The 25,258-nt window shown below is 45.6% G+C and overlaps 1 protein-coding gene across 1 annotated transcript; it reads right to left on the reverse strand.

Annotated features, from left to right (window-relative positions):
• Nucleotides 1-5,782: 5,782 nt before the first annotated feature.
• DNAJB13 (DnaJ heat shock protein family (Hsp40) member B13) lies at nucleotides 5,783-19,309 on the reverse strand. The gene is made up of 8 exons (XM_044258566.1): nucleotides 19,239-19,309; nucleotides 13,753-13,856; nucleotides 12,617-12,778; nucleotides 9,961-10,118; nucleotides 8,808-8,921; nucleotides 7,641-7,754; nucleotides 6,685-6,761; nucleotides 5,783-6,103 (listed from the first exon to the last, which is right to left on the reverse strand). The coding sequence occupies exons 1-8, from the start codon at nucleotides 19,304-19,306 to the stop codon at nucleotides 5,950-5,952; spliced, it is 951 nt and encodes a 316-aa protein (XP_044114501.1). The 5' UTR covers nucleotides 19,307-19,309; the 3' UTR covers nucleotides 5,783-5,949.
• Nucleotides 19,310-25,258: the final 5,949 nt, after the last annotated feature.

The raw sequence follows: 25,258 nt of genomic DNA on the forward strand, positions 1-25,258 counted from the left end.
AGAAGAGAGAATCAGTGATATAGAAGATAAAATGATGGAGAATAAAGAAGCTGAGAAAAAGATAAGAGATAAAAAAAAGATAATCATGAGGGGGAGAATTCAAGAGATAAGTGATAACATAAAGCAAAACAATATTAAGATAATTGGGATCCCAGAAGAAGGGGGAGCAGAAGGTATATTGGAGCAGAGAACTTCCCTAATAAGGGGAATGAAATGCATTCAAGTCCAGGAGTCACAGAGAATCCCCCTCAAAATCAATAAAAACCGGTCAACATCCTGACAAATGACAGTGAAACCTGCAAATCTCAGAGACAAAGAGAAAATCCTGAAAGCAAGTCAGGACAAGAGGTGTATAACCTACAAGGGTAGAAACAGACTGGCAGCAGACCTATCCACAGAGACCTGGCAAACCAGAAAGGATTGGCATGATATATTCAGGGCATTAAACAAGAAAAATATGCAGCCAAGAATACTTTATCCAGCTAGTATATCATTCAAAAAAGAAGGAATGATAAAAAGTTTGCAGGACAAAGAGAAACTAAAAGAATTTGCTAAACCACCCCTACAAGAAATATTAAAAGGGATCCTTTAAGCGAAGAGAGAGCCCAACAGTAACATAGAATAGGAAGGAACAGCGACAATATACAGAAACAGTGACTTTACAGGTACTTTACAATGGTACTGAATTCATATCTTTCAGTGTTTACTCTGAATATAAATGAGCTAAATGCCCTAATCAAAAGACATAGGATATCAGATTGGATAAAAATGCAAAACCCATTGATGTACCCATTGATATCTGCCAGATACTCATTTTAGACAGAAGGACACCTCCAGATTGAAAGCGAGGGGGTGGAAAACCAATTATCGTTTTAATGGATATCAAAAGAAAGCTGGGGTGGCAATCCTTATATCAAATTAGATTTTTTAAATTTTTTAGATTTTATTTATTTGATAGACAGTATGGGAGGGAATACAAGCAGGGGGAATGGGAGAGAGAGAAGCAAGCTTTCCACTGAGCGGGGGAGCCCAAGGTGGGGCTCAATCCCAGGACCCTGGGATCATGACCTGAGCCAAAGGCAGACGCTTAATAACTGAGCCACCCAGGTGCCCCAGACAGATTTTATTATTATTTTTTTAATCTGTAAATTTTATTGTGCAGAATAATTGGAATCTTCCAGGGTTATAGGTACTAGGATCTTAAGAAAACAAATTAGGTTTTAAACCAAAGACTGTAATAAGACACGAGGAAGGACACTATATCATAATTAGAGGGTCTATCCAACAAGAAGATCTAACAGTTGTAAATATTTATTCCCCAAATATGGGAGCAGCCAATTACATAAACCAATTAATAATAAAATGAAAGAAACACATTGATAACACAATAATAGTAAGGGACCTTAACACCCCACTCAATGCAGTAGACAGATTATCTAAGCAGGAGATCAACAAGGAAATAAGGGCTTTGGATGAAATACTGGATGGGATGGACATCACAGACATACTGAAGGCATTCCATCCTAAAGCAACAGAATACACGTTCTTCTTTAGTGTATGGAACATTCTCCAGAATAGATCACATATAGGTTCATTAGTCAGCTCTCAACTGGTACCAAAAGATTGGGATTATTCCCTGCATATTTTTGGCCTACAATGCTTTGAAACTGCAGCTCAATCACAAGAGAAAATTTGGAAAGAATTGAAATACACAGAGGCTAAAGGGCATCCTACTAAAGAATGAATGGGTCAACCAGGAAATTAAAGAATTTTATTTTATTTATTTATTTGACAGGCAGAGATCACAAGTAGGCAGAGAGGCAGGCAGAGAGAGAGAGGAGGAAGCAGGCTCCCCACTGAGCAGAAAGCCCGACGTGGGGCTCGATCCCAGGACCCTGGGATCATGAACCGAGCCGAAGGCAGAGGCTTTAACCCACTGAGCCACCCAGGTGCCCCAGGAAATTAAAGAATTTTAAAACTTCATGGAAACAAACAAAAATACAACTGTTCAAAATCTTTGTGATTCAGCAAAGGTGGTCCTAAGAGGGAGGTATATAGCAATATACCTTTCTCAAGAAACAAGAAAGGTCTAAATTACACAACCTAACCTTACACCTAAAGGAGCTGGAGAAAGTACAGCAAGCAAAGCCTAAACACAACAGAGAAGAGATTTAATAAAGAGTAAAGCAGAAATCAATGAAATAGAAACCAAAAGAAAAGTAGAAAAGATCAATGAAACTAGGAGCTGGTTTTTTGAAAAAATAAGATTGATAAATCCCTGGGCAGACTTCGCAAAAAGAAAAGAGACAGGGTCCAAATAAATAAAATCCTGAATGAAAGAGGAGAAGTCACAAAAAACACTGAAAAAATACAATTACAAAAACATATTATGAACAAGTATATGCCAACAAATCTGGAAGAAACAGATGCATTCCTAGAGAAGTATTAATTACCAAAACTGAAACAGGAAGAAAAAGAAAACCCAAACACACCCATAACCAGCAAGGAAACAGAAACAGATGTCAAAAATCTACCCACAGACAGAAGTCTAGGGCCAGATGGCTTCCCAAGGGAATTCTACCAAACATTTAAAGAAGAATTAATACCTATTCTTCTGAAGCTATTTCAAAGAATAGAAATAGAAGGAAAACTTCCAAACTCTATGAGGCCAGCATTACTTTGATCCCAAAACCAGACAAAGACCCCATCAAAAAGGAGATTTACAGACCAATATACCTGATGAACACAGATGCAAAAATTCTCACCAAGATATTAGCCAGTAGAATCCAACAGTACATTAAAAGGATTATTCACCACAAACAAGTGGAATTTATTCTTGGACTGCAACCATAGTTCAGTATCTGAAAATCAATCAATGTGATACACTACCTAAATAAAAGAAAGGACAAGAACTGTATGATCCTCTCAATAGATGCAGAAAAAGCACTGACAAAGTACAGCATTCTTTCTTGACTAAAATCTTCATGCTGTAAGGATAGAGGGAACATGCCTCAATATCATAAAAACTATGTATAAGAAGCCCACAGCAAATACCATTTAAAAAAAAAAAAGATTTTATTTATTTATTTGAAGACAGAGATCACAAGTAGGCACAGAGGCAGGGGAGAGGGTGGATCCAGGTTCCCTACTGAGCAGAGACTCTGATGCAGGGCTTGATCCCAGGACCCTGAGATCATGACCTGAGCTGAAGGCAGAGGCTTAACCCACTGAGCCATGAGGCACCCCACAAATATAATTCTTAACTAGGAAAAACTGAGAGCTTTTCCCCTAAACTCAAGAACACAGCAGGGATATCCACTGTCACCACTGCTGCTCAATGTACTTCTGCTCAACATAGTAACTTGCCTCAGCATTTAGACAACAAAAAGAAATAAAAGTCATCCAAATCAGCAAGAAGAGGTCAAACTCTCACTCTTTGCAGATGACATGATAGTCTATGGGGAAAACCCAAAAGACTCCAACCCCAAATTGCTAGAACTCATACAGGAATTCATCAAAGTGGAGGGATACCAAATCAATGCACAGAAATCAGTTATATTTCTATACACAAACAATGAGACAGAAGAAAGAGAAATTAAGGAGCCGATCCCATTTACAATTGCACCCAAAACTATAAGACACCTAGGAATAAACTTAACCAAAGAGGCAAAGGATCTGTACTCAGAAAACTATTGAGCACTCATGAAAGAAATTGAGGAAGACACAAAGAAATGGAAAAACATTCCATGCTCATGGTTTGGAAGAACAAATATTGTGAAAATGTCTATGCTACCTATACATTCAATATGTATATACCTTCAGTGCAATCTCTATCAAAATACCATCAATGTTTTTCACAGAACTGAAACAAATAATTCTAAAATTTGTATGGAACCAGAAAAGAGCCTGAATAGCCAAACGAATGTTGAAAAATAAAACCAAAGCTGGTGGCATCACAATTCCAAACTTCAAGCTCTATTACAAAGCTGTAATTATCAAGACAGCATGGTCCTGGCACGAAAACAGACACACAGATTAAAGGAATAGAATAGAAAGCCCAGAAATGGATCCTCAACTCATGGTCAACTAATCTTTGACAAAGCAGGAAAGAATATCCAATGGAAAAAGGATAGTACCTTCAACAAATGGTGCTGGGAAAATTGGACAGCCACATGCAGAAGAATGAAACTGGACCATTTCATTACACCATACACAAAAATAAAATCAAAATGGATAAAAGACCTCAATGTGAGACAGAAATCCAATAAAATCCTGGAGAACACATGCAGCAACATCTGTGACCTCAGCCATAGTGACTTCTTGCTAGACATGTCTCCAAAGGCAAGGAAAACAAAGGCAAAAATGAACTATTGGGACTTCATTAAGATAAAAAGCTTTTGCACAGCAAAGAAAACAGTCAACAAAACCAAAAGACAACCAACAAAATGGGAGAAGATATTTGCAAATGTCTTATCAGATAAAGGGCTAATATCCAAAATCTATAAAGAATTTATCAAACTCAACACCCAAAGAACAAATAATCCAATCAAGAAATGGGCAGAAGACATGAACAGATACTTCGCCACAGAAGACATCCAAATGGCAAACAGACACATGAAAAAACATTCAATATCACTCGGCATCAGGGAAATACAAATCAAAATACAATGAGATACCACTTCATAGTCAGAATGGCTAAAACTAACAAGTCAGGAAACAACAGATGTTGGTGAGGATGTGGAGAAAGGGGAATCCTCTTATGCTGTTGGTGGGAATGCAAACTGGTACAGCAACTCTGGAAAGCATCATGGAGTTTCCTTAGAAAGTTAAAAATAGAGCTTCCCTACGACTCAGCAATTACACTACTGGGTATTTACCCCAAAGATACAAATGTAGTGATCTGAAGGGACAACTGCACCCCAGTGTTCATAGTAGCAATGTCCACAACAGCTGAACTGTTGAAAGAGTCCAGATGTGGGATGCCTGGGTGGCTTAGTTTGTTAAGCAGCTACCTTCAGCTCAGATCATGATCCCGGGGTCCTGGGATCGAGTCCCATATCGGGCTCCTTGCTCAGCAGGGAGCCTTCTTCTCTCTCTGCCTCTGCCTGCCACTCTGCTTGCTTGTGTGCTCGCTCTCTCTCTGACAAACAAATAAATAAAATCTTAAAAAAAAAAAGAAAAAGAAAGAAAGAACCCAGATGTCCATTGACAGATGAATGGATAAAGATGATGTGGTACACACACACACACACACACACACGAATATTATGCAGCCATCAGAAATGAAATATTGCCCCCCCCAAAAAAAGAAATGAAATATTGCCATTTGCAACAATGTGGATGGAAATGGAGGGTATTATGCTAAGTGAAATAAGCAATCAGAGAAAGATAATTATCATATGATCTCACCGGGTTGTGCAATTTAAGAAGCAAAACAGAGGATAATAGGGAAGAGAGGAAAAAATACAACAAGGTAAAATTAGAGAGAGAGACAAACCATAAGGAAACAAACTGAGGGTTGTTGGAGGGGAGAGGGATAGGCATTAAGGAAGGCATGCAATGAGCACTGCGTATTATATAAGACTGATCATATATCACTTAATCACTGAGCTCTACCTCTGAAACCAATAACACATCATATATTAACTAATGAATTTAAATAAATTTTAAAAACCTGGACAAGGACCCAGGTTTTAGGCTTCCTACACCTTGCCCTTCCCTCTGCTCACAAGAAAGAGATACATGAAGCTCCTTTTCCTCCAACACAGTCTCCTGGGTGCAACTGGTAGGTAGGAAATAAATCTTTATTGTGTCAGCTTAAAAGTCCCTTGCCATCCCATCCTCACCTCCCATCTGTGCTGTGAGCTGGCTCCCCCGCACATCCTGAGGCTGGGGTGGGCTAAAGGCCCAGCTAGCCTCCTCCACGCACCAGCCCCCAGTCCACAAGAGTTATGTCAGCAATGCCTGGCGCAGCATCTGTTTCTTTTGGGGTGTGAGACGGGTGGGGAACTGGATGTCGAAGAAGATGAAGAGATCTCCCTTCTTAGTGGGGTCCTCGGGCAGCGGCATCCCCTCACCTGGCACCTTCTTGAAATACTTGGGACTGAGATGTGAGGATGAGAGAAGGGAAATTTAGCGGCCCCCCAGAGGAGCATTTTGACAGATCCCAGGCTGCCCCTGCTTGCATAACTTCAGGCAAGGGGCAATCAGTACGGTTTTCCACCATGGGGCTCATTTCAACCAGAACGGGGTGGGGGTGGGGGAACTGGCTTGTTCAGACAAGCCTGCTCCCTCGACAACCCTTTTACACTGAGTCTCTAACAGAGGGTTCCAGAACTAGAGATACCACCCTGGGCTGGGATGCTGAGAGGCTGAGTAAAGCTTCCCATGGGGAGGGCCTTTCCTGGAAAGGACTTAAGGAATACTACTCAGAACACTAATGAGAGGTTCAGGAGGAGGTAGGCAACCAAGATTGCCCAACATGGGGGCCCTCTGGGCTCTAAAGTGGCCTTGTGCAAGTTAGAGAAAGGCACTCCCGTTTACCAGGTGACTGCAGCTTGGCCAGAGGTGGGGCTGGATTTCAGGTCTCTCTGGCCAGGACTGAAGGGCACGGGGCTGCCCAGCGTGCCACTACCCTCCAAGGCCCAGGCCAGCCCTTCTGCCAACTGGGGCCCAAGCACTCACTGGACAATGTCATTGATGGGGATGTTGAGCAGACGATCGTCTAGGGTCTTCACCTCCACGGTGCAGCAGGTCAGGGCCTAGGGGACATGAGGGCCAAAGGTGGGAGTAGGGGAGGTCACCTTGGCCTTTCTGTTTAGAAGGCACTTTCTGAGCTTATTCAGTGCCAGGCCATGAGCCCTGCCTCAAGGAGGCACAAGGCTGTTCAAGGACTCACAGAAGAGCGAGCCAGGCAACTAACTACCTGCTCGCAGGAGCTCAGTCTGCTAAGTAAGGCTGAGGATGATATATATTATGATAGAGTGAAGTCAAGGAGTCTGTGGGACCAAGGAGAGGCCCTCGAACCATTTTGGAGTGGGACAGGAGGGCGGCCCCATGATGGCAGTTGACAAAGGTGAGAAGGAGCTTGCCAGGGAGACCAGGTGGATACAGCATTCCACGCAAAGGGCGTAGCACAAAAAAGAATCTGGAGGTGTGAACGGACAGGCGCTCCGAGGGGCACGGTGGTCGGAGTGCACGGGGGGAGAACCACAGGGGCAGAGTGTGGAGGGCCCTGAACATCATAGGAGATGCTGAGACAAGCCAATGGCACAGTCCAATAAGTCCAATAAGTACGGGGAAGAGCCTAGAGAAGTTGGGAAGGGAGGCGGGAGGGCCGCCAGAGGGCTCCTGGGCAGACGCAGGTGCTCACACCCAGACTGAGAGATGAACAGACCAGGTGGGGGGACTGACTGAGTGCCTGCCTGCGGGTGCAGTGGGGGAGGGAAGGCAAAGCCTAGGCCGGTGCTATTCTATGTTTGGAGTCTGAGGACACAGAGGGGCCCTGAAGACACCACATAGATTCTATGTGCTCTCCTCACCTTCTGAAGGCCTACCCCATGCAGTGGGGGGAATGCAGAATGCAGCCGGCTTGCTCACTCTCATCTGCCCCCCTCTTCTCCTCTACTTTGCCCACTTACCTTGCCCAAGGGAATGGGGTTCACAAAAAGGAGGTTGTCGTTCTCCCTGCGGAAGCGAGGGTGTAGCTTCTCCTTTACGATGAAGATGATGTCGGCTGGGATAATGTTGGGGCCCTGGGCAGAGGAGGCTAAGGGTTGACAAGGGCTAATTGGCTGTGTGCCACTGGCCAAGTTCCTACCTCTACTGGTCTCCATGTCTTCATCTGAACAATGAAGAGATTAAACCAGGTTTTCTGGAAGGAACTTTACAGTTTGTTTCCGTATTCCCTCCTCTGAGAAGCCTACTCGGGTGAATCCAGGCCCCCCAAATACTTCTCCTCTATTGAGCAAAAGGATTCACTCAGCTGGAGGGGGATGGGGCTTCCTGAGGTGGTGGGCAAAACTCTGAGCTGCAAATTGGAAGACAATTTCCAGCAAGCCTCTGTCCTGCCAGGCTTCATTAACTGGGGGCGGCGACAGGCCCACAGTCCTCAGTGTGCTCCAGACTATGGTAAAGGGAACCCAGAGGCAGGAGACCAGAGAGGCCCTAACCTAGGTGGGGAGGTCAGGGGAGGCTGCCCACAGCTGGGAGCATTAGAGCGGGGTCCTGGAGGGCGTGTTTTGGAAGTAGATGTTTTACAGGTGAGAAAGGGAGCAAGAAGTGTCAGCTGAGGAATTAATCTCTTTCGGCTCTGAAAACACCATCACTCTGCCTCTTCTCAGACTTAAGGATTCAGCATGCCTTGAACAATAATTTTTTGTTTTTATTTAAATAAGTAATTATCATTAAGATATTAAACGGTATTAAAATTATTATTAATAAGTGGTTTCTGAATAGCTCCTGTAGTTAGGCTTTATTCAAGAAGCACTGAAGAAAATCAGGAAGAGAGAGCTCTTGTGCTCTTGCCCTGGGCAAATCCCTTCCCTCTCTGGGTCTCAGTTTCTTATTCTGCAAAATGGGGAGAATCCCTGGGTATCCACTCACAGAGGTATGATGAGGCTCTGTCGCCTATAAGGGACTTTGGGGATCATCTCACCCACTCTGCAGCTGGTCTCCCTACCAGAGTAGGGCTCACAGGGGCAGGAGAAAGCATTGCTTCCTTCCCTCTCAGTCTTCCCACTCCATGGACAAGCCCAGGCAACTGACACTAATTAAGGATGGATCCTAGTCAATTCCCTCCTTCTCACCTGGTCCCCTTCCTTCTCAAAGGTGATCCGTGTGCCCTGCCTCCAACCAGGTTTCACATCAATTGTGAGAATCTTGTCCTTGATGGTAGAGGAGTACCCATCCTCGTTCAGCACCTGCAGCCAGATGGCGAGGGGGGTGGGGAGAGGTTTGCTGGGGATTTCCCGGCTGGCCTTTTCACATGAGAAATTTGTTACAGGGGTTCTGTGCTCGGGATCATTCCTCTAGCAACAGGGAGAACCTTCCAGAGCCATTCCCACTCTCACCCCATTCACTGGAACCAAGGACTTATAATTCCAGGATGACAGGCTATGTCATAGGGCTGGGGCTTGAGATGCCAAGTGGTCACCATGAGTTGATCAAGCCCCCAACTCCTGCCCTAGAAATCACATGGCCCTGGCCACTAACAAATACATAATGAACACATACCCAGGTCCTCTCTCCAAACCAAGAGATTCTGGTCATGAGGCTCTGGGAGGTCTCTTAATCATGAAGGGAGAAAGACCACAGAGGTCAGCATATTCAAGCATTCTCTATTACGTCATCCATCCATTCCCCAAGCACATGCCCAGATGGGTGCCATCTGCGGAAAGCATCATTGTTGGCATTTCCTCTTCTGGGGAAAGGTGTTAAGAGGTCTTGCTTGTGTGCCTAGCATAGGGTTGGGCCACAGGACAGGGCCAACCCAAGGACTGACTATACCCTGGGGCACTGAAGGTCTTCAATCAGACTCCTTGGGGAATGTCCTGCAGCCCACCCTCCATGCCCACATTGTTTCTTCTTCCTTATGAGGCTTACACACTGATGAAGCCCTGGGGGTATGGTCTGGTAATGCCCAGAGGGCAGAATTCATGGGAGACTCTGCACATTAAGAGCCCAACTTCCCACAGGGATGGGGATGAACTGAGAGGAAAGGAAAGACTCTGTACCAGTTAGGAACACTGGAGAGGAGATTCCTGCATGGGATAGAATGGGACCTTTGATTGTCCCTTCCAACTTCAGATTCTAGAATTCTATTATCTTAAGTCCCCAAACTTGAGATTTCATGATTCCATCAGAGACCATACCTGAAGTCTCCAGTGAGGACAGGGAGGAGGTTACTTGTAAGATTGGACAGGATAGGTGGCTCCCAGTAGGAGGAAGCCCAGTACTCACCCTTCGGGAGATCTTAATTTTCTTGGTGCAGCCGAAGAATAAGTCCTCCAGGGATAGGTAGAGGTCTCGTTCAATTGGGGGGTCCTGTTTCTTGACTCCCCGGCCCCGGAGCCCCCCAAAGTTCAAATCTACCTCATTTCCTTCTGCATCAAAAAACTCTGCAGGAGGTGGGGAGAGGAGAGGAGTAAGAGAGGCTGCTTCCAGGGACCTGGATGCACAGACACCTTCACACATATTACACCCCAAGTGTAATACCCAGCATCTCATTCCTACCTTGCAGACTCAGACTGTTAAGCCAGGTCAAAAAGTTATCCTTAATTGCAGATCCAATGATTATCAATCCTTGCCACTTCCCACTGCTTCAACCCCCCCCACCCCACCCTTTTTGGATAGTCCCACACTCTCCTGACTCCTTTCCCCCTAAACTTGGGAAATACCCCTGGAGACTGGCTGTCTCAGAAGGGAGAGGAGTGCCCTCTGGTGGCAGCTCCTGGTATGCCAGAAATGACTCCTGCAGTTAGAAGGCCGCTGGGAGAGTCATAATAAGCATTCTAGTCCTTCCTACCCTTCCCCAGGCTCCCCTTTCCCTCATGTACAGCCCAGCCCAATACCACTAGAGACCCCAGACTCAAGTTTCTATGAAGTCAGCCGCTGACAAAGGGCTGGGGCAGGGGTGGTTCCTTAAAAATTTGAGAGTTCACCAAACTTTTTTTTCTTCAGTCTCTTTTCTCCCTGCCCACCTCTATACCCATTAACCCCTCTTGCTGCCCTTCCATCCCAGTCCAAAGAGCCCTTGCCTCTTGAAGTGCTATGTAGTAGTTTGGTTCCAGTTTTTCTGTGCTTGGATTGGAGTAATAATGCCTGATCTGCCTTATACCATTAGGATTAAATAACAAGATGATGATGAAGAACTAGACATTGCTGAAAGCTTACTCTGCAGCAGGAGCTGGTGTCAGTGCTTCACATGGTTCTCTTACGGGGCAGAGAGGCTAAAGAAAATGCTCACAGCCCCACAGTCCATCTGGACTCAAACAGTGTGACTCTAGAACCTGTGCCCTGAACTACTGTGCTTATCACTACATGTGAAGCCTTTTGTGTAGAGTCTAGGTTGCTATCATAATTCAGATTTTTAGGGCAAGGCCTCACTGTAATGTGTGCCTTGCTGTGCTGTGCTAACGAATCAAGAGGCCTGTGAATTACCTGGTCCCCTCTTGTATCACTCACTGAATTCATTCGTTCACCCTGCAGCTATGGTGTACGGGGCTATAGACACCCTAGTAGCCAGGTCATAGGAAGGCCTTGTCCCTCGGCCCTGTAGGGAGATGGGACCCAAGAATCCCTGGGGTGAAGCACTGAAGCAGTATAGCTTCTTTTTTTTTTTTTTAAGATTTTATTTATTTATTTGTCAGAGAGAGAGAGAGAAAGAGCACACGCAGGCAGAGTGGCAGGCAGAGGGAGAAGCAGGCTCCCTGCCAAGCAAGGAGCCCGATGTGGGGCTTGATCCCAGGATCCTGGGATCATGACCTGAGCCGAAAGCAACCACTTAACCAACTGAGCCACCCGGGCGTCCCGGCAGTATAGCCCCAAACCTTGTAAGCAATGCCCCTATAAGCTCTGGGTTGGCTCCTCCGAGCTGTCTCTTTTCCATGTGCCTGTCTCTGGGAGAGACAGATCCATTGTACAGTATCTTTCAGTCTGCAGAGCGCATGTTCATAATGGATGTATAAAGCCCGTTATCTCATTTGATAATGATGGGTGAGGAAAGGATTAGTGTAGCCATTTACTGGGAAGGAAGTTGAGGTTTCAGAGCGGTGAAGGATTTGCCGAGAACCACACAGCTCGTAAGAGGCAGTGTGTGGATCTGAAACAGGCCTGACCCTGAGTCCCCTGCTTTGTCCAGTCACACATGCAGCTGATGAACTTAGTTCCCTCTGGCAGACAGGAGAAGGCAATGCAGGGTGGGAGGGGGCCCGGAGGTAGACAGACAGTGAGCTGTACTAGGTTGTTATTAACATGGAGAAAAGGAAAAGAGAACTTCTGAAACGCAGAAAGGCGGTGGTATAGCCAGGCGGAGAGGCTACAGGGGGACAGGCAATGAAACCGAGCTTCTCTGAGTCGCATAACTGAAGCCAGGAAGACAGGTCTGAGGGTGAATTGTCCTTGTGAGATGATCCTGAGCCTCAGAAATCAGCTCTTTGAAAGTTTGTCGGGATGTGGGATCATTCACACATCCATCCATGTACTAAGCTGACTAACACACACTTGTATAATGAAATCTGATGCAGCTATTAAAATGAATGAAACAGATCTGTATACAATATGGTACATAATAAGATCATCTCCAAGATACACTAAGTGAAAAAAACTCAGCGTGTACAATATGGTCCTCTTTCCTTAATTAGGTAAAAGGCTTATGTAAATATAAATATATGCTCATAAATGCACAGAAAATTTCTGGAAGGATACATAAACTGTTAGCAGTAAGTGGCTGCTCCTAGAGAAGGAATAAAGGCTGGACTTTATTTCTTCTTTAATATAATTTTTTTAATCAGGAACTATATCTATTTCTTAAATAAACAAAAGGATTCAAAGAAAAGAAACCTTTTATAGCTCTATCCTTTCCCAGTAAGGCAAGTGGGGAGGTGGGGCCTCTTACCACCAAAGGGGTTGTCTCCTCCGAAGAAATCATGGAAAACCTTTTCAGGGTTGCCGTGGAAGACATAACCAGTAGTCCATGGGGTCTGGGCTCCATACTCCAGGGGAATCCCGCCCTTCAGGCCCTCTTCTCCAAACTTGTCGTAGATGCCTCTCTTCACAGCTGTGGACATGTTGCACCTTGAGGAAGGGGCCGGTCTCGGGGACTAAGATAGCTACTGGGCTGGGAAGCAGATGAACACAGGATGGAGAGAAAAGGGCAAAAGCAACCTTATTTCTAACGTGCCTGTTGTCTGGCAGTCTTTGGAAGGAGATCTGAAAAGTCAGGTGCGGAATCTCATGGTGGGTGCATCTAGGTATGGGCCTGTAGCCTGGAGGAGAACCACAACGGTGGGGGAGGACTGGAGGAGGGATCTAGAGATTAACAGTCAGGCTACTGTCCTGGAATTTGGCTAAACTCATCATCACAAATACAGTTTTATCTGGGGCAGGTAGAATCCTAGCACCTTGAAATTCTAGAATCCAAGAATTCTAGAGCTCCCAAATTCTAGAGCTTTGAACTCCTACAGTTTAAGGACTCCAAAGTCCTGAGAACTCGGGACCAGAAAAACCTTTGTGATCTGGCCATTCTTCGGCACAGGATCTGTAACTAGTCTCTGGGACAAGACTTCAGGATGTCCATGCAGGTATTGCCCAGGGCAGAGGGAAGGAACTGCTTTCTATACTCCTAGTTTCAGGAGATTTCTGAATTACCAGCCTCTCCATGCCCCTTTATAGACATGCTCTCCTTGGCTGTCTGGGAAGAGTAAAGGCGCACACCAGCTTCAGCCTCACCTTCCTGCCTTGGCAGCAAGCATCTCACTGTGCCCATCCCTGCGGGCTCAGGGTGAGTGTGGGGGCTGTGGGGACCTGCACCAGGTCCTGCTCCCTCCAAGACCAGCTGAGCAGATCAGCTTAATCCAAGGGCTCCCCACACCACGTCAGCCTTATCTCGGGACTACTGAGATAGGCGACTAATTCTTCATGCTGTTTTCTTTCTAAGTTTGCCCAGGGCAGGAAGAGGAATGCCTCCTCTCTGTTGGGCCCCCTCAGAAAGCCCAACACCCGAGACCTGAGGAAGAGAGCGGAGTCACTCACGGTCGCTCAGCACATCATAGGCCTCTGCTATTTGCCTGAATGTCTCTGCTGCAGATGGCTCGCTGGACTTGAGCGGGTGGTTCTTCAGGGCCAGTTTCCGGTACCTGGAGGAGGGAGGATTCATACTCGTCATAGCAGCTGAAACGGGCCCGAGGTGCTTAGAGCTGGCTTAGAGCTGGCTCTCTGTTCACTGCTTTGATGTTCCCAGCTATAAAGTCTGGGCTGTGGTATCCAAGGTGGCCCATGGCTCAGATGCCCTTGAAGAGGGCCCAGCGGGGAGAAAGCGTAGCTGCCTGCCCTCGGTGTTTGTGCTGAAGCTACCCCTCCTCCACCTGCTCCAGCTAGGGCCCAAGCATGGTGGGGATGTTCGTGCTTGTGCCTCCCTGTGGGACACAGGACCCCTCCAACCTACAACTTCTGCCTTGGAACTCTTGCCAATCATCCGGGCTGAGCATTTTCTCCAGCCGACTCTGCGGCCCTCCCCACCCAGCACCCCCACCACAGGCATCAGACCTGCACTGGGGTCTGAAGGCCCTCCTGCCCATTCTTGCTCCTCCTTGACCCTCACACATGCCTCCCCCAATATATTTCGAATCCTGTCTTTTTTTTTTTTTTAAGATTTTTATTTATTTATTTGACAGACAGAGATCACAAGTAGGCAGAGAGGCAGGCAGAGAGTGAGGAGGAAGCAGGCTCCCTGCTGAGCAGAGAGCCCGATGCGGGACTCGATCCCAGGACCCTGGGATCATGACCTGAGCCAAAGGCAGAGGCTTTAACCCACTGAGCCACCCAAGCATCCCTCGAATCCTGTCTTGATGTCTGAACTAACCCCTAGGCTTCTTGGGAAGATCACGTAAAATAAGGCGTCAAAGGGCTGAGTACAGACAGGCACTCAGCACATGTCAGGCCCTCTTACTGTCTCCTGCTTCTGTGCTCATTCGCTGCCCAGCTTCCGTAGCTGCCCCATCCCACCACTCAAGTGAGGCAGCACCAACAGCATCTGAAAAGCTGTACCCTCAGTGTCTGGGAGGAAAGAGCTGGCATGAACTGGGGGTTTTGTGGAGTTGATAAAGGGACCACTCACGAAAGTGTGGGAGATAGGGAGGATAACCATACGGGACAGCGCTGTAGCCCAAGGTCAGGAGCCCTGAGGGATCCTGATGCCCTTGAGCCTATAGGAGTGAGGGGAGGGAGAAGTTCATGACATCCCACAGAAGAGTGTGTGGATGGGGGCCCTTGGCAGGAGCCGTCACTTCATTTAAGGAACATAGCCAACCTGAAGGGCCCTCCTAGGAAGGGAGCTGGGAATAAAGACCCCAGCCCCTCTCACCTCCCTCCCAATCACCTGCCTTGGGCTCTCTTCAGGAAGTCTGAGCCCCACAGTGTCTACTGATGCAGTTCAGAGGGCCCAGCTCCCAGAGCCATCTTGGTATCTCCTCTCCGATGTCCCAAAGGCCCCACAAACTCAATGAGCCCAAATGAAACACACTTTCATTCCCTCATTTTTTGCTCCCTTACCCAGGCACTGTAGCCAAAAAACTGAACGTTATCAATTCCCAGGTTCTTTGTCCCCTCCACCCCCATCCCACCCGTTACCAAGGCACGTTGGTTTTTCTTTCTCCCTAATGTTCTCTTCCTGCTGCTTCTTCCCTACAACTATTGCAGAGCTATGGTTTCCTGTTTCTAGTGCTCCCCTTCCCCAGGCCTTTTGGCGTGCTGCCCCCTGACCAAGTCACTCTGCGGCCTAAATCCTCCACTGGTTTCCCCTTTGTCTTCAGCATAAAATCCAAATCTCTCTGAGATTCAAGCCTCTGCTTCTCTCTCTGGCCTTCTTACTCACAGCTCTCTCTCCCCACTCCCATGACCTCTACTGACCTTCTGCCCAGGCTCCAAACTCCCCACACTGCGTTGCTCATGTCTTTGACATTCTACTCCCTTCACCTGTAACACTCACCCCTCTCCAGTCCCTCCCATCTCCCACTGGCACATTTTCATTCATCTTTCAACACACAGCTCAGGGTCAACTCCTCCAGGATGCCTTCCCTAACTGCAGCCTCCATTCTGGGTTAGAATCCCCTTCCTGAGTCCCCAGTGCCTTCCATCCCTAAACTTAGTACTTGGTGCTCCAGCTGGTTATTGACTGGCTTGTCTCTCCCACTAGCGTGATTTCCTTGAGTTACTGTGTCTGGTTCTGTGTCCCTGGTGCCTAGCTCTGAGCAGCAGGGAGTAAAAGAATGACCCGATGTAACTGTCCCACAAGGCAGCCCATCTCAGGGTGGGACCGCTCGGACTTGGAGGCAACATTTCATCTTACTGAGTGAGGCCTGCTGTCCTCTAACTCTGAAGGTCCTAACTCTGACCTTGGAGGCCTTACAGAGAGTATCGGCTTGTTCCACCTTCAGAGACTTGAAGACAATTGTCATGACCTCCTTGAGGCTTTGAAACCAGCCCTTCTCAGTTATAAAGGCCAAAGTCAGTTATGAGGAGAACTGAAAGAATATTCTATCAATGAGTAAAAGTAAGTGCGTTTGAGAAGAGTTCCGTGTTCATATAAACTTGAGTAGTTGTAAGTTTTACTTACAACCATCACTGTTTTACTGAGTGGCCAAGACAGAGGTGAGTCATAGCTCAGATGTAGCAGCTGAGACCAAATGAGAGACACTGAGAAGGGAAATAGCTAGGCAATTAGGAATCATCGTGGTGCTTTTCTTCATTATATACATTCAGCATTTTGAGCGGGGAGGTAAAAAATCTAGGTACTCCTGTATGGCACTCATCTCTTAAAACTGTTACAAGAGAGAAGGGTTAAGAGCTATTGTTTGAAATACACGTGGTCCTTTTAACCACTCTATAGGACCTGGCTTTGGGGCAAATGATTGCTGGGCATTTCATGTTCATTAGAACAGCCTTTATAATTATTAATTTTTAAGAATTTACTTATTAGAGAGAGTGCACGAGAGAGAGCACAAGCAGGGGGAGGGGCAGAGCGAGAGGGAGAAGCAGGCCCCCTGCTGAGCAGGGAGTCCGGTGAAGGGCAATCCCAGGACCCAGGACCATGACCTGAGCTGAAGGCAGATGCCCAACGCACTGAGCCACCCAGGTGCCACTGTTTGTTACTGTTATTTTAGAGATGGGAAAACAAGGCCCAGAGAGGTCACTTTGTCCATGTCACAGAGCTAGCGGGTAGGAGAACCTGGATTCAGATCTAGGTGTTTCTAGTGTTTAAATTTGGCTTTCTTTTCTGTACTCCAACTCTTTGTGACCTCTCCTTAGATGGCTCCCACTGGCCAAGGAGATGCTCTGAACTATGGGTGATATCACACACTGTCCTGAGTTATTCTGTAATTGTCTCATGAGTCTGTGTCTTGTTTCTCAGCCACACTGTAGACTCTTTCGACTTACCCCACAATTGATGCCCTATAGGACCTGGACCACAGTAGGCCCGGTGTCCAGATACTGGTTCTGTTGTTTACTAGGCACATGGGCTTGGGATAATAATAGCACCTACCTCTCAGGGTTGTTGTAAGGATTAAATGAAATAATGATGGGAGGTTTTCAGAACAGAATCTGTACATTCAGTAAATGGATCACTACCCAACCTTAATTGTATTATCCCAGATTCCTCCCTTTTTCCTTACCCTCCAAAGATCTGATTAAGAGCCAAGTCAAGGGGCGCCTGGGTAGCTCAGTGGGTTAGGCCTCTGCCCCCAGCTCAGGTAGTGATCTCAGAGTCCTGGGATTGAGGCCCCCATCAGGCTCTCTGCTCAGCGGGGAGCCTGTTTCCCTCTCTCTCTCTCTCTGCCTGCCTCCCTGCCTACTTGTGATCTCTGTCTGTCAAATACATAAATAAAATCTTGAAAGAAAAAAAAAAGAGCCAAGTCCATTCTCTCTCTTCTCATCAGCCCACTGTCCTGCTTCAAGCTTCATCTTCTTTTTTCTTTTTTAAAAAGATCTTATTTATTCATTGGAGAGAGAGAGATTGAGAGAGAGAAGCACATAAGCAAGGAGAGGGGCATAGGCAGAGGGAGAAGTAGGCTCCCTCCTGAGCAGGGAGCCCAATGTGAGGCTTGATCCCAGAACGCTGGCATCATGACCTGAGCTAAAGATGAATGCTTAACCCACTGAGCCACCCAGGGGCACCTAAGCTTCATTGTCAGCCTTGATTATTGTGACAGCCCCTGAATGGGGTCTCTCTACTTCTAAAATAAGCTTCCACAACACTCTGTACTTCCCCTTCTGTAACATTCATCACACTTATGACATTCATTATCTGTATTCATCAACAACATCAAGCTACTTATCTGTCTGATTCATGATCGTATCTCCAGCTTCTACCACTGCACCTAACCATAGGGTAGGCACTCAATAAATATGCATTAAAAAAACACATTTTTGGGGGGGTGCCTGGGTGGCTCAGTGGGTTAAGCCGCTGCCTTCGGCTCAGGTCATGATCTCAGGGTCCTGGGATCGAGTCCCGCATCGGGCTCTCTGCTCAGCAGGGAGCCTGCTTCCCTCTCTCTCTCTGCCTGCCTGCCTCTCCATCTACTTGTGATTTTTCTCTGTCAAATAAATACATAAAATCTTAAAAAAAAAAACAACACTTTTTTTTTTTTTTGAGAGAGAGAGAGAGTGCGCGTGTGAGTGAACAGGGTGTGTGTGGTTTGGGGGAGCAGAGGGAGAGACAGAATCCCAAGCAGGCTTGACACATAGTGTGGTGCCTGATGCAGGGATCAATCTCATGACCTGGAGATCACAACCCAAGCTGAAATCAAGTCAGGTCCTTAACTGACTGAGACACCCAGGTGCCCCCAAAAAACACTTTCTTTTTCTTCAGAAAAATGCGCTGACTCCCATCCTACACTTTTTTGGAAATGGACCACAGAATCCCCAAGACCTGATGGAAGTATTGAGAAATGCAGTTCAGCATAAAAAACTCATCTGAGGGGCACCTGGGTGGCTCAGTGGGTTAAAGCCTCGGCCTTCGGCTCAGGTCATGATCCCAGGGTCCTGGGATTGAGCCCCACATCGGGCTCTCTGCTCGGCAGGGAGCCTGCTTCCTCCTCTCTCTCTGCCTGCCTCTCTGCCTCCTTGTGATCTCTGTCTCTCAAATAAATAAATAAAATCTTAAAAAAAAAAAAACCCTCATCTGATGGCCAGAATAAAATTTGAAACACACCCATAAGGTCAGGTCACTTTCCTTTTTTCAATCCTTTGGTTCTCCATAATCAGAATAAAGTTCAAATGTCTCCTTTGTCCTGACTTTTATTGCTAGGAAAACCAGGATGAGCAGGAAGGGAGAGGGTTTAGGAGGTAAAGGATGATGGATTGGGAACTCTGACCCAGCCCAAACCTAGAGTATAGGTAAGCAAGAAGCAAGAGAAGGAACAAGGTTTATCTTGCCTGCCCTAAACTGTGCAAGAAAGCTCAGTTTGGAAGTGGAGCCTTCCTGGCACTCCCCTAAAGCCTCACTCCCGCCCCCCACTTACGCCTTCTTGATCTCAGCATCCTCTGAATTGCGAGTGACCTCAAGCACGGAGTAATAGTCCTGGCCCATGGCCGCCTGGCAAGGCACCCAGTTGTATAATCCCGACTCCTAGAGGGCTGTTAGTCTGCATTCTCTGGTTGCTCCTGACAACCGCACAGGGGCACTCTGGGAGTGGTAGTCCTTCCTGCTCAAGCAAACCACCTGTTCAGTTCTGCCTCACAGAAGAGCCAAGAGAAGAATTAGAAGAATAGGGGCAGATTCTGTGACCCTGATAAAGGTCACTCAACTCAGAAACTCTCAACTCAGTTTTTAAGGAAAGTAGCAATTAGTTTTAATTAAAACTTTTTAGAACAGAGATGCCTAGGTGGGGCAGTTGGTTGAGGGTCCGACTCTTGGTTTCACCTCAGGTCATGACCTCAGGTCATGAGAATGAGCCCCACTGGGGCCCCAGGGTCAGTGCGGAGTCAGAGTTGTCTTGTGACTCTTTCTCCCTCTCGCTCTGCCCCACCATCCCCACTCCAAACACTGTCTCTCATAAATAAAGTCTTAAAAAAAAAATTTTTTTTTCAGAACAAATGCATCTAGCTGATTTTTTTAAAATAAGTTTAATTTATTTTTTTTAAAGATTTTATTTATTTATTTGACAGGCAGAGATCACAAGCAGGCAGAGAGGCAGGCAGAGAGAGAGGAGGAAGCAGGCTCCCCGCTGAGCAGAGAGCCCGATGTGGGGCTTGATCCCAGGACCCTGAGATCATGACCTGAGCCGAAGGCAGAGGATTTAACCACTGAGCCACCCAGGCGCCCCTAAAAATAAGTTTTAAATTTTAGAATAGTTTTAGAAAAGTTGGGAAGACAGAATTCCCATATACCCCACACCCAGTTTCCTGTACTATTAATGGCTTACATGAGTAAGGTATACTTATCACAAATAATAATCAATATTGATACATTGTGATTTTTTTCTAATGTTCAATTTAGTGACATTTATTTATTAATTTTTAATTTATCTGCACTATAGTTTACAGTGTTATATTAGTTTCAGGTGTGCAATACAGTGATTCAATAATTCATGTATCACCTGGTGCTCATTACAATAAGTGCCCTCCTTAATCTCCAACACCTGTTTCACCCATCCCTCCACCATCTGCCCTCTGGTAACCATCAGTTTGTTCTCTCTAGGTAAGCATCTGTGTCTTGGTTTGCCTCTCGTTTACTCCCACCCAGGTTAGTTTGTTTTGTTTCTTAACTTCCACATATGAGTGAAACCATATTGTATTTGACTTAAACTGACTGGCTTATTTCATTTGGCATAATACTGCCTAGCTCCATCCATGTTGTTGCCAATGGCAAGATTTCATTCTTCTTTATGGCTGAACAATATTCTTTTGCATAAATACACCACTTTGTTATCTATTCATGTACATGGGCTGTTTCCATAATTTGGCTATTGTAGATAATGCAACTATAAGCACAGGGGTGCATGTATCTCTTTGAATTAGTTTTTCTGTATTTTTTGGATAGATATCCAGCAGTGCGATTACTGGATCATGAGGTAGGTCTATTTTTTAACTTTTTTAAAGAAGATTTTATTTATTATTTGACAGAGAGGGACAGCAAGAGAGGGAACACAAGCAGGAGGAGTGGGAGAGGGAGAAGCAGGCCTCCCACCAAGCAGGGAGCCCGATCGTGGGCTCAATCCCAGGAGCCCAGGATCATGACCTGAGCTGAAGGCAACACCTAATGACTGAGCCACCCAGGCACCCCATATTTTAAAACCTTTTTTGTATGTGTGTATATGTGAATACACACACACACACACATATATATATGTGTGTGTTTTATTAACATATAATGTATTATTTGTTTCTGGGGTACAGGTCTGTGAATCATCAGTCTTACACAATTCACATCCCTTACCATAGCACATACCCTCCCCAGTGTCCATCACCCAGCAACAGCCATCAGTTTGTTTCCTGAGATTAAGATTCTCTTATGGTTTATCTAATTTTTAACTTTTTGAAGAACCTCCATGCTGTTTTCTCATAGTGGCTGCATTCCCACCAACAGTGCAGGAGGACTCCTTTTTCACCACATCCTTGCCAACACTTGTTTTTTGTGTTGTTAATTTTAGTCAATTTAGATGTGAGGTGATATCGTAGTTTTGATTTGCATTTCCCTGATGATGAGTGATGTTGAGCGCCTTTTCATGTGTCTGTTGGCCATGTGTAGGTTTTCTGTGAAGAAATGTCTTTTCATGGCTTCAGCCCATTTTTTAATAGGAGTATTTGTTTTTTTGGGTCTTGTTTTAGCAGTTCTTTGTATATTTTGGATATTAGCCCTTTATTAAATATGTCATTTGCAAATATCTGCTCCCATTCAGTAAGTTGACTTTTAGTTTTATTTCCTCCAGATACCTCATTTATAATGGAAGTCCACACTTTCAGATTTCCTAGTTTTTAACCTAATGTCTTTTTTTTCTATTCCAGGATTCCAACCAGGATACCACATTACCTTTAGTTGTCAGGTTTCCTTAGGGTTTTGCTGGCTAAACCTGTTTCTCACTTTTCTTGTTTTTTGATGATTTTGATAGTTTAATAAGGAGTACCGGTCGTGTATTTTGTACAGCCTCTCAATGGGATTTGCTTGATATTTTTTCTATGATTAGACTGAGGCTAGGGGCTTCTGGAAGGAAGACCACAGAGGTGAAATGCCATTCTCATCCCAACATATCAAAGGGACCTACTATCAACATGACATCACTGGCAATGATGATCTTCACCTGCTGAGGTAGGCTTTTCAGTTTTCTCTCCACTGTAAGGTTACTTTTGTTTCCTCCTTTCTGGATGGTACTCCTTGGAAGAAAGTCATTTCATGGCCCATCCTTAAAGAGTGGGGAATTCTGTTCTACCTCCTTGTGGGCAGAAGCGTCCTATTTTCCACATCCCACATCCAATCAGTCACTAAGCTCCGTCTATTTTACATCTTAGGGACCTCTTAAGCCTCTTCGTCCTCAGAGCCATGGTCTTGCTTTGGCTTTCACTTTCCAGCAAAGCCTTTCCAACTTCCTCACTATCCTGCCCATCTTGCCTCTACCCTGCCAAGACTTTTGCCCACACATTGCCCACAGTTAATCCAAACTGCTGACCCTGGCACATAGGCATGCGGTGATCTGCTCTCGCCCCATCTACCCTAATCTCTCCTACCAGGGCACACCAACCCCCTTGCTCCTTGCTTCTCAGAATGCTTGAGCATGAAAAGCATGCTTGCAACTGCCCCAACTAACCATTCTTTCTCTCACATTCACATTCATCTTTGGAGCTAGCTCTCTCAGATCCTCCAGTGTGTAAATATACACATGCCCCTGGCCCTGCCTTCCACCAAGCTAATCCTTGCTTATTTTCTTTTCCTTAGGAAGTTTATATGCACAGAAGAGCAGCATTAGAACATTCCTTATTGAAGGAATGTTGCCCCTGTGTGCTCCTCTCTACCTACTTAGTATTCGCTTGCTTTTATTCATTGTTTCACTACTGTGCATCTCCTGTGACGTACTTGTAAATATTTAACAACCAGCTCACCAGATAGAAAGATTTATTCATTTGACAGAGGGAGACACAGCGAGAGAGGGAACACAAGCAGGGGGATTGGGAGAGAGAGAAGCAGGCCTCCTGCCAAGCAGGGAACCTGATGCCTAATGCAGCGAGCTCCATCCCAAGACCCCAGGACCATGACCTGAGCCGAAGGGAGACGCTCAACAACTGAGCCACCCAGGTGCCCCTACATTCTTACCAATTCTTGATGTCAAATTTTTAATTTTCTTTTAAAGTACATGTACACATATATACATACACACACACGTGTGTGTGTGTGTGTGTGTTTGTGTGTGTCTTGTTTTAAGTAGGCTCCATGAACATGGGGCTTGAATTCACAACCCTGAGATCAAGAGTTGCAGGCTCTACCCACTGAACCAGCCAGGCACCACTGATGTCAAGTTTTTAAATGTTTGCCAATATAGATATGAAACAGCAACTCATTGCAGACTTTAATTTCCATTTTTTTGTCTTTTCATGTTTATTACCCATTTGTTTTTTATTGTGAAAGCCTATTTATGTCTTTTGCCCATTTTTCTTAAGATTTTACTTATTTGTCAGAGAGAGAGAAAGAAAGAGAGAGCACACAAGCAGGGGGAATGGTTGGCAGAGGGAGAGGGAGAAGCAGGCTTCCCACTGAGCAGGGAGCCCAGTGTGGCACTTAATCCCAGGACCCTGGATCATGACCTGAGTCAAAACCAGATGCTCAACCAACTGAGCCACTCAGGTGTCCCTCTTCTGACCATTTTTCTACTGGGCTTTTTTGGGGGGGGTATAGGGGGACTCTTCACATTTTATATTTGTTGAAAATAGATAAAATACAAACCCCTTTCATTTCCGAGCTTGGTAAAAAAAAATTACCAATTTTTTTAGTGGGGTAGAACTTACCAATCTTTTCCTTTTAGGCTATACTTTTTATGTCTAAGAAATATTCTCTGTAGAGGGTCATAAAGATCTTCACCTATATTTTCTTCTGAGAGTCCATTTCACTCTTAAGTCTTTAATTCACCTAGAACTTTTTTTTTTTTTTTTGGAATATGGTACAAGATAGTATCATTTTCTTCTTTCTTTTGATATAGTGTTGTCCCAGAACCATTTATTTAGCAGTTCTCTGTTTCCCGCACCAATCTGTATTGACTGCTGTGTTATGTATAAACTTTCCATATATACGTGGGTTTGTATCTCGACTACTGGTCCACTGGTCTTTCCCTGGGCCAATGCCACACTATATCCCTTCCTTTTTTCCTCCTCCTTCTTCAGGAGCTTCTTTTCTAAGTACTACTCCTTTACTCCTCTCAAATGTAAATATGTTCTTAAAAAAGGATCTAGGGGCGACTGGGTGGCTCATTCAGTTAAGTGTCTCTTAATTTCGGATCAGGTCTATATCTCTGGGTCCTGAGATGGAGCCCTATGTTGGGCTTCACCCTGGGCATGGAGCCTGCTTAAGATTCATTCAAACTGGGGCACCTGGGTGGCTCAGTGGGTTAAAGCCTCTGCCTTCAGCTCAGGTCATGATCCCAGGGTCCTGGGATCGAGCCCCACATCGGCCTCTCTGCTCAGCGGGAGGCCTGCTTCCCTTCCTCTCTGCCTGCCTCTCTGCCTACTTGTGATCTCTGTCTGTCAAATAAATAAATAAAAATCATTAAAAAAAAAAGATTCATTCATTCTCTCTCTCTCTTTCTCTCTCTCTCTCCCCCTCGGTGCAGTCAGGTAAATGTCCAACTCTTGGTTTTGGCTCAGATCGTAATCAGGTGGGAGATTGAGCCCAGTGTTGGGCTTAGTACTTGAGTTTTTCTCTCCCTCTCCCTCTGCTTCTCTCCCCACCATGCCCTCTTTTTTTTTTTTTTTTTAAGATTTTATTTATTTGACAGAGAGATATCACAAGTAGGCAGAGAGGCAGGCAGAGAGAGAGGAGGAGCAGGCTCCCCACTGAGCAGAGAGCCTGATGTAGGACTCAATCCCAGGAGCCCGAGATCATGATCTGAGCTGAAGGCAGAGGCCCAACACACTGAGCCACCCAGGCGCCCCACCATGCCGTCTTTCTAAAAGAAGAAGAAAAAAAAAAAAAGACTACCTTTCTCCCTCCCTCCTCTCTTTAAAAAGAAAAAAAATAAGGATCTAAGTCAGTCAGATGGGGGAAAAGACAGCTATGTTTTAAAGCTCATCTTTGTGGATGAAAACGCTGGGTCCCTTGATGGCATTTCAGGTATTAGTGACTGAGATATTTAAGAAATTTTCTGGGTCCTCTGAAACCACACTATTTAGAGGAGGACCTGCTTTAAAGTAGCTATTTCACATCCTTTAGGAATATTTGGAAAAGTTAAAACACACTTCTGGAGTTGGGCCAAAGGACAGAGAAATAAATTAAAGACCTAAGAAGTCAACTCAGGTTTGGGATAAGTTGAGCGGTCAGTTAGGAAAACCAGCCCTACCC

Source organism: Neovison vison, chromosome 7, assembly GCF_020171115.1.
Source record: "Neovison vison isolate M4711 chromosome 7, ASM_NN_V1, whole genome shotgun sequence".
In the NCBI taxonomy this organism is placed as follows: Eukaryota; Metazoa; Chordata; class Mammalia; order Carnivora; family Mustelidae; genus Neogale; species Neogale vison.

Coding starts and splice junctions, on each gene's coding strand:
- DNAJB13 (XM_044258566.1), bottom strand. CDS start 19,306: ATGGGCCAGGACTATTACTCCGTGCTTGAGGTCACTCGCAATTCAGAG. Junction 13,857..19,238: donor GATGCTGAGATCAAGAAGGC/GTAAGTGGGGGG, acceptor TCCCTCCTCCAG/GTACCGGAAACTGGCCCTGA. Junction 10,119..12,616: donor AGGAGACAACCCCTTTGGTG/GTAAGAGGCCCC, acceptor CACCTCCTGCAG/AGTTTTTTGATGCAGAAGGA.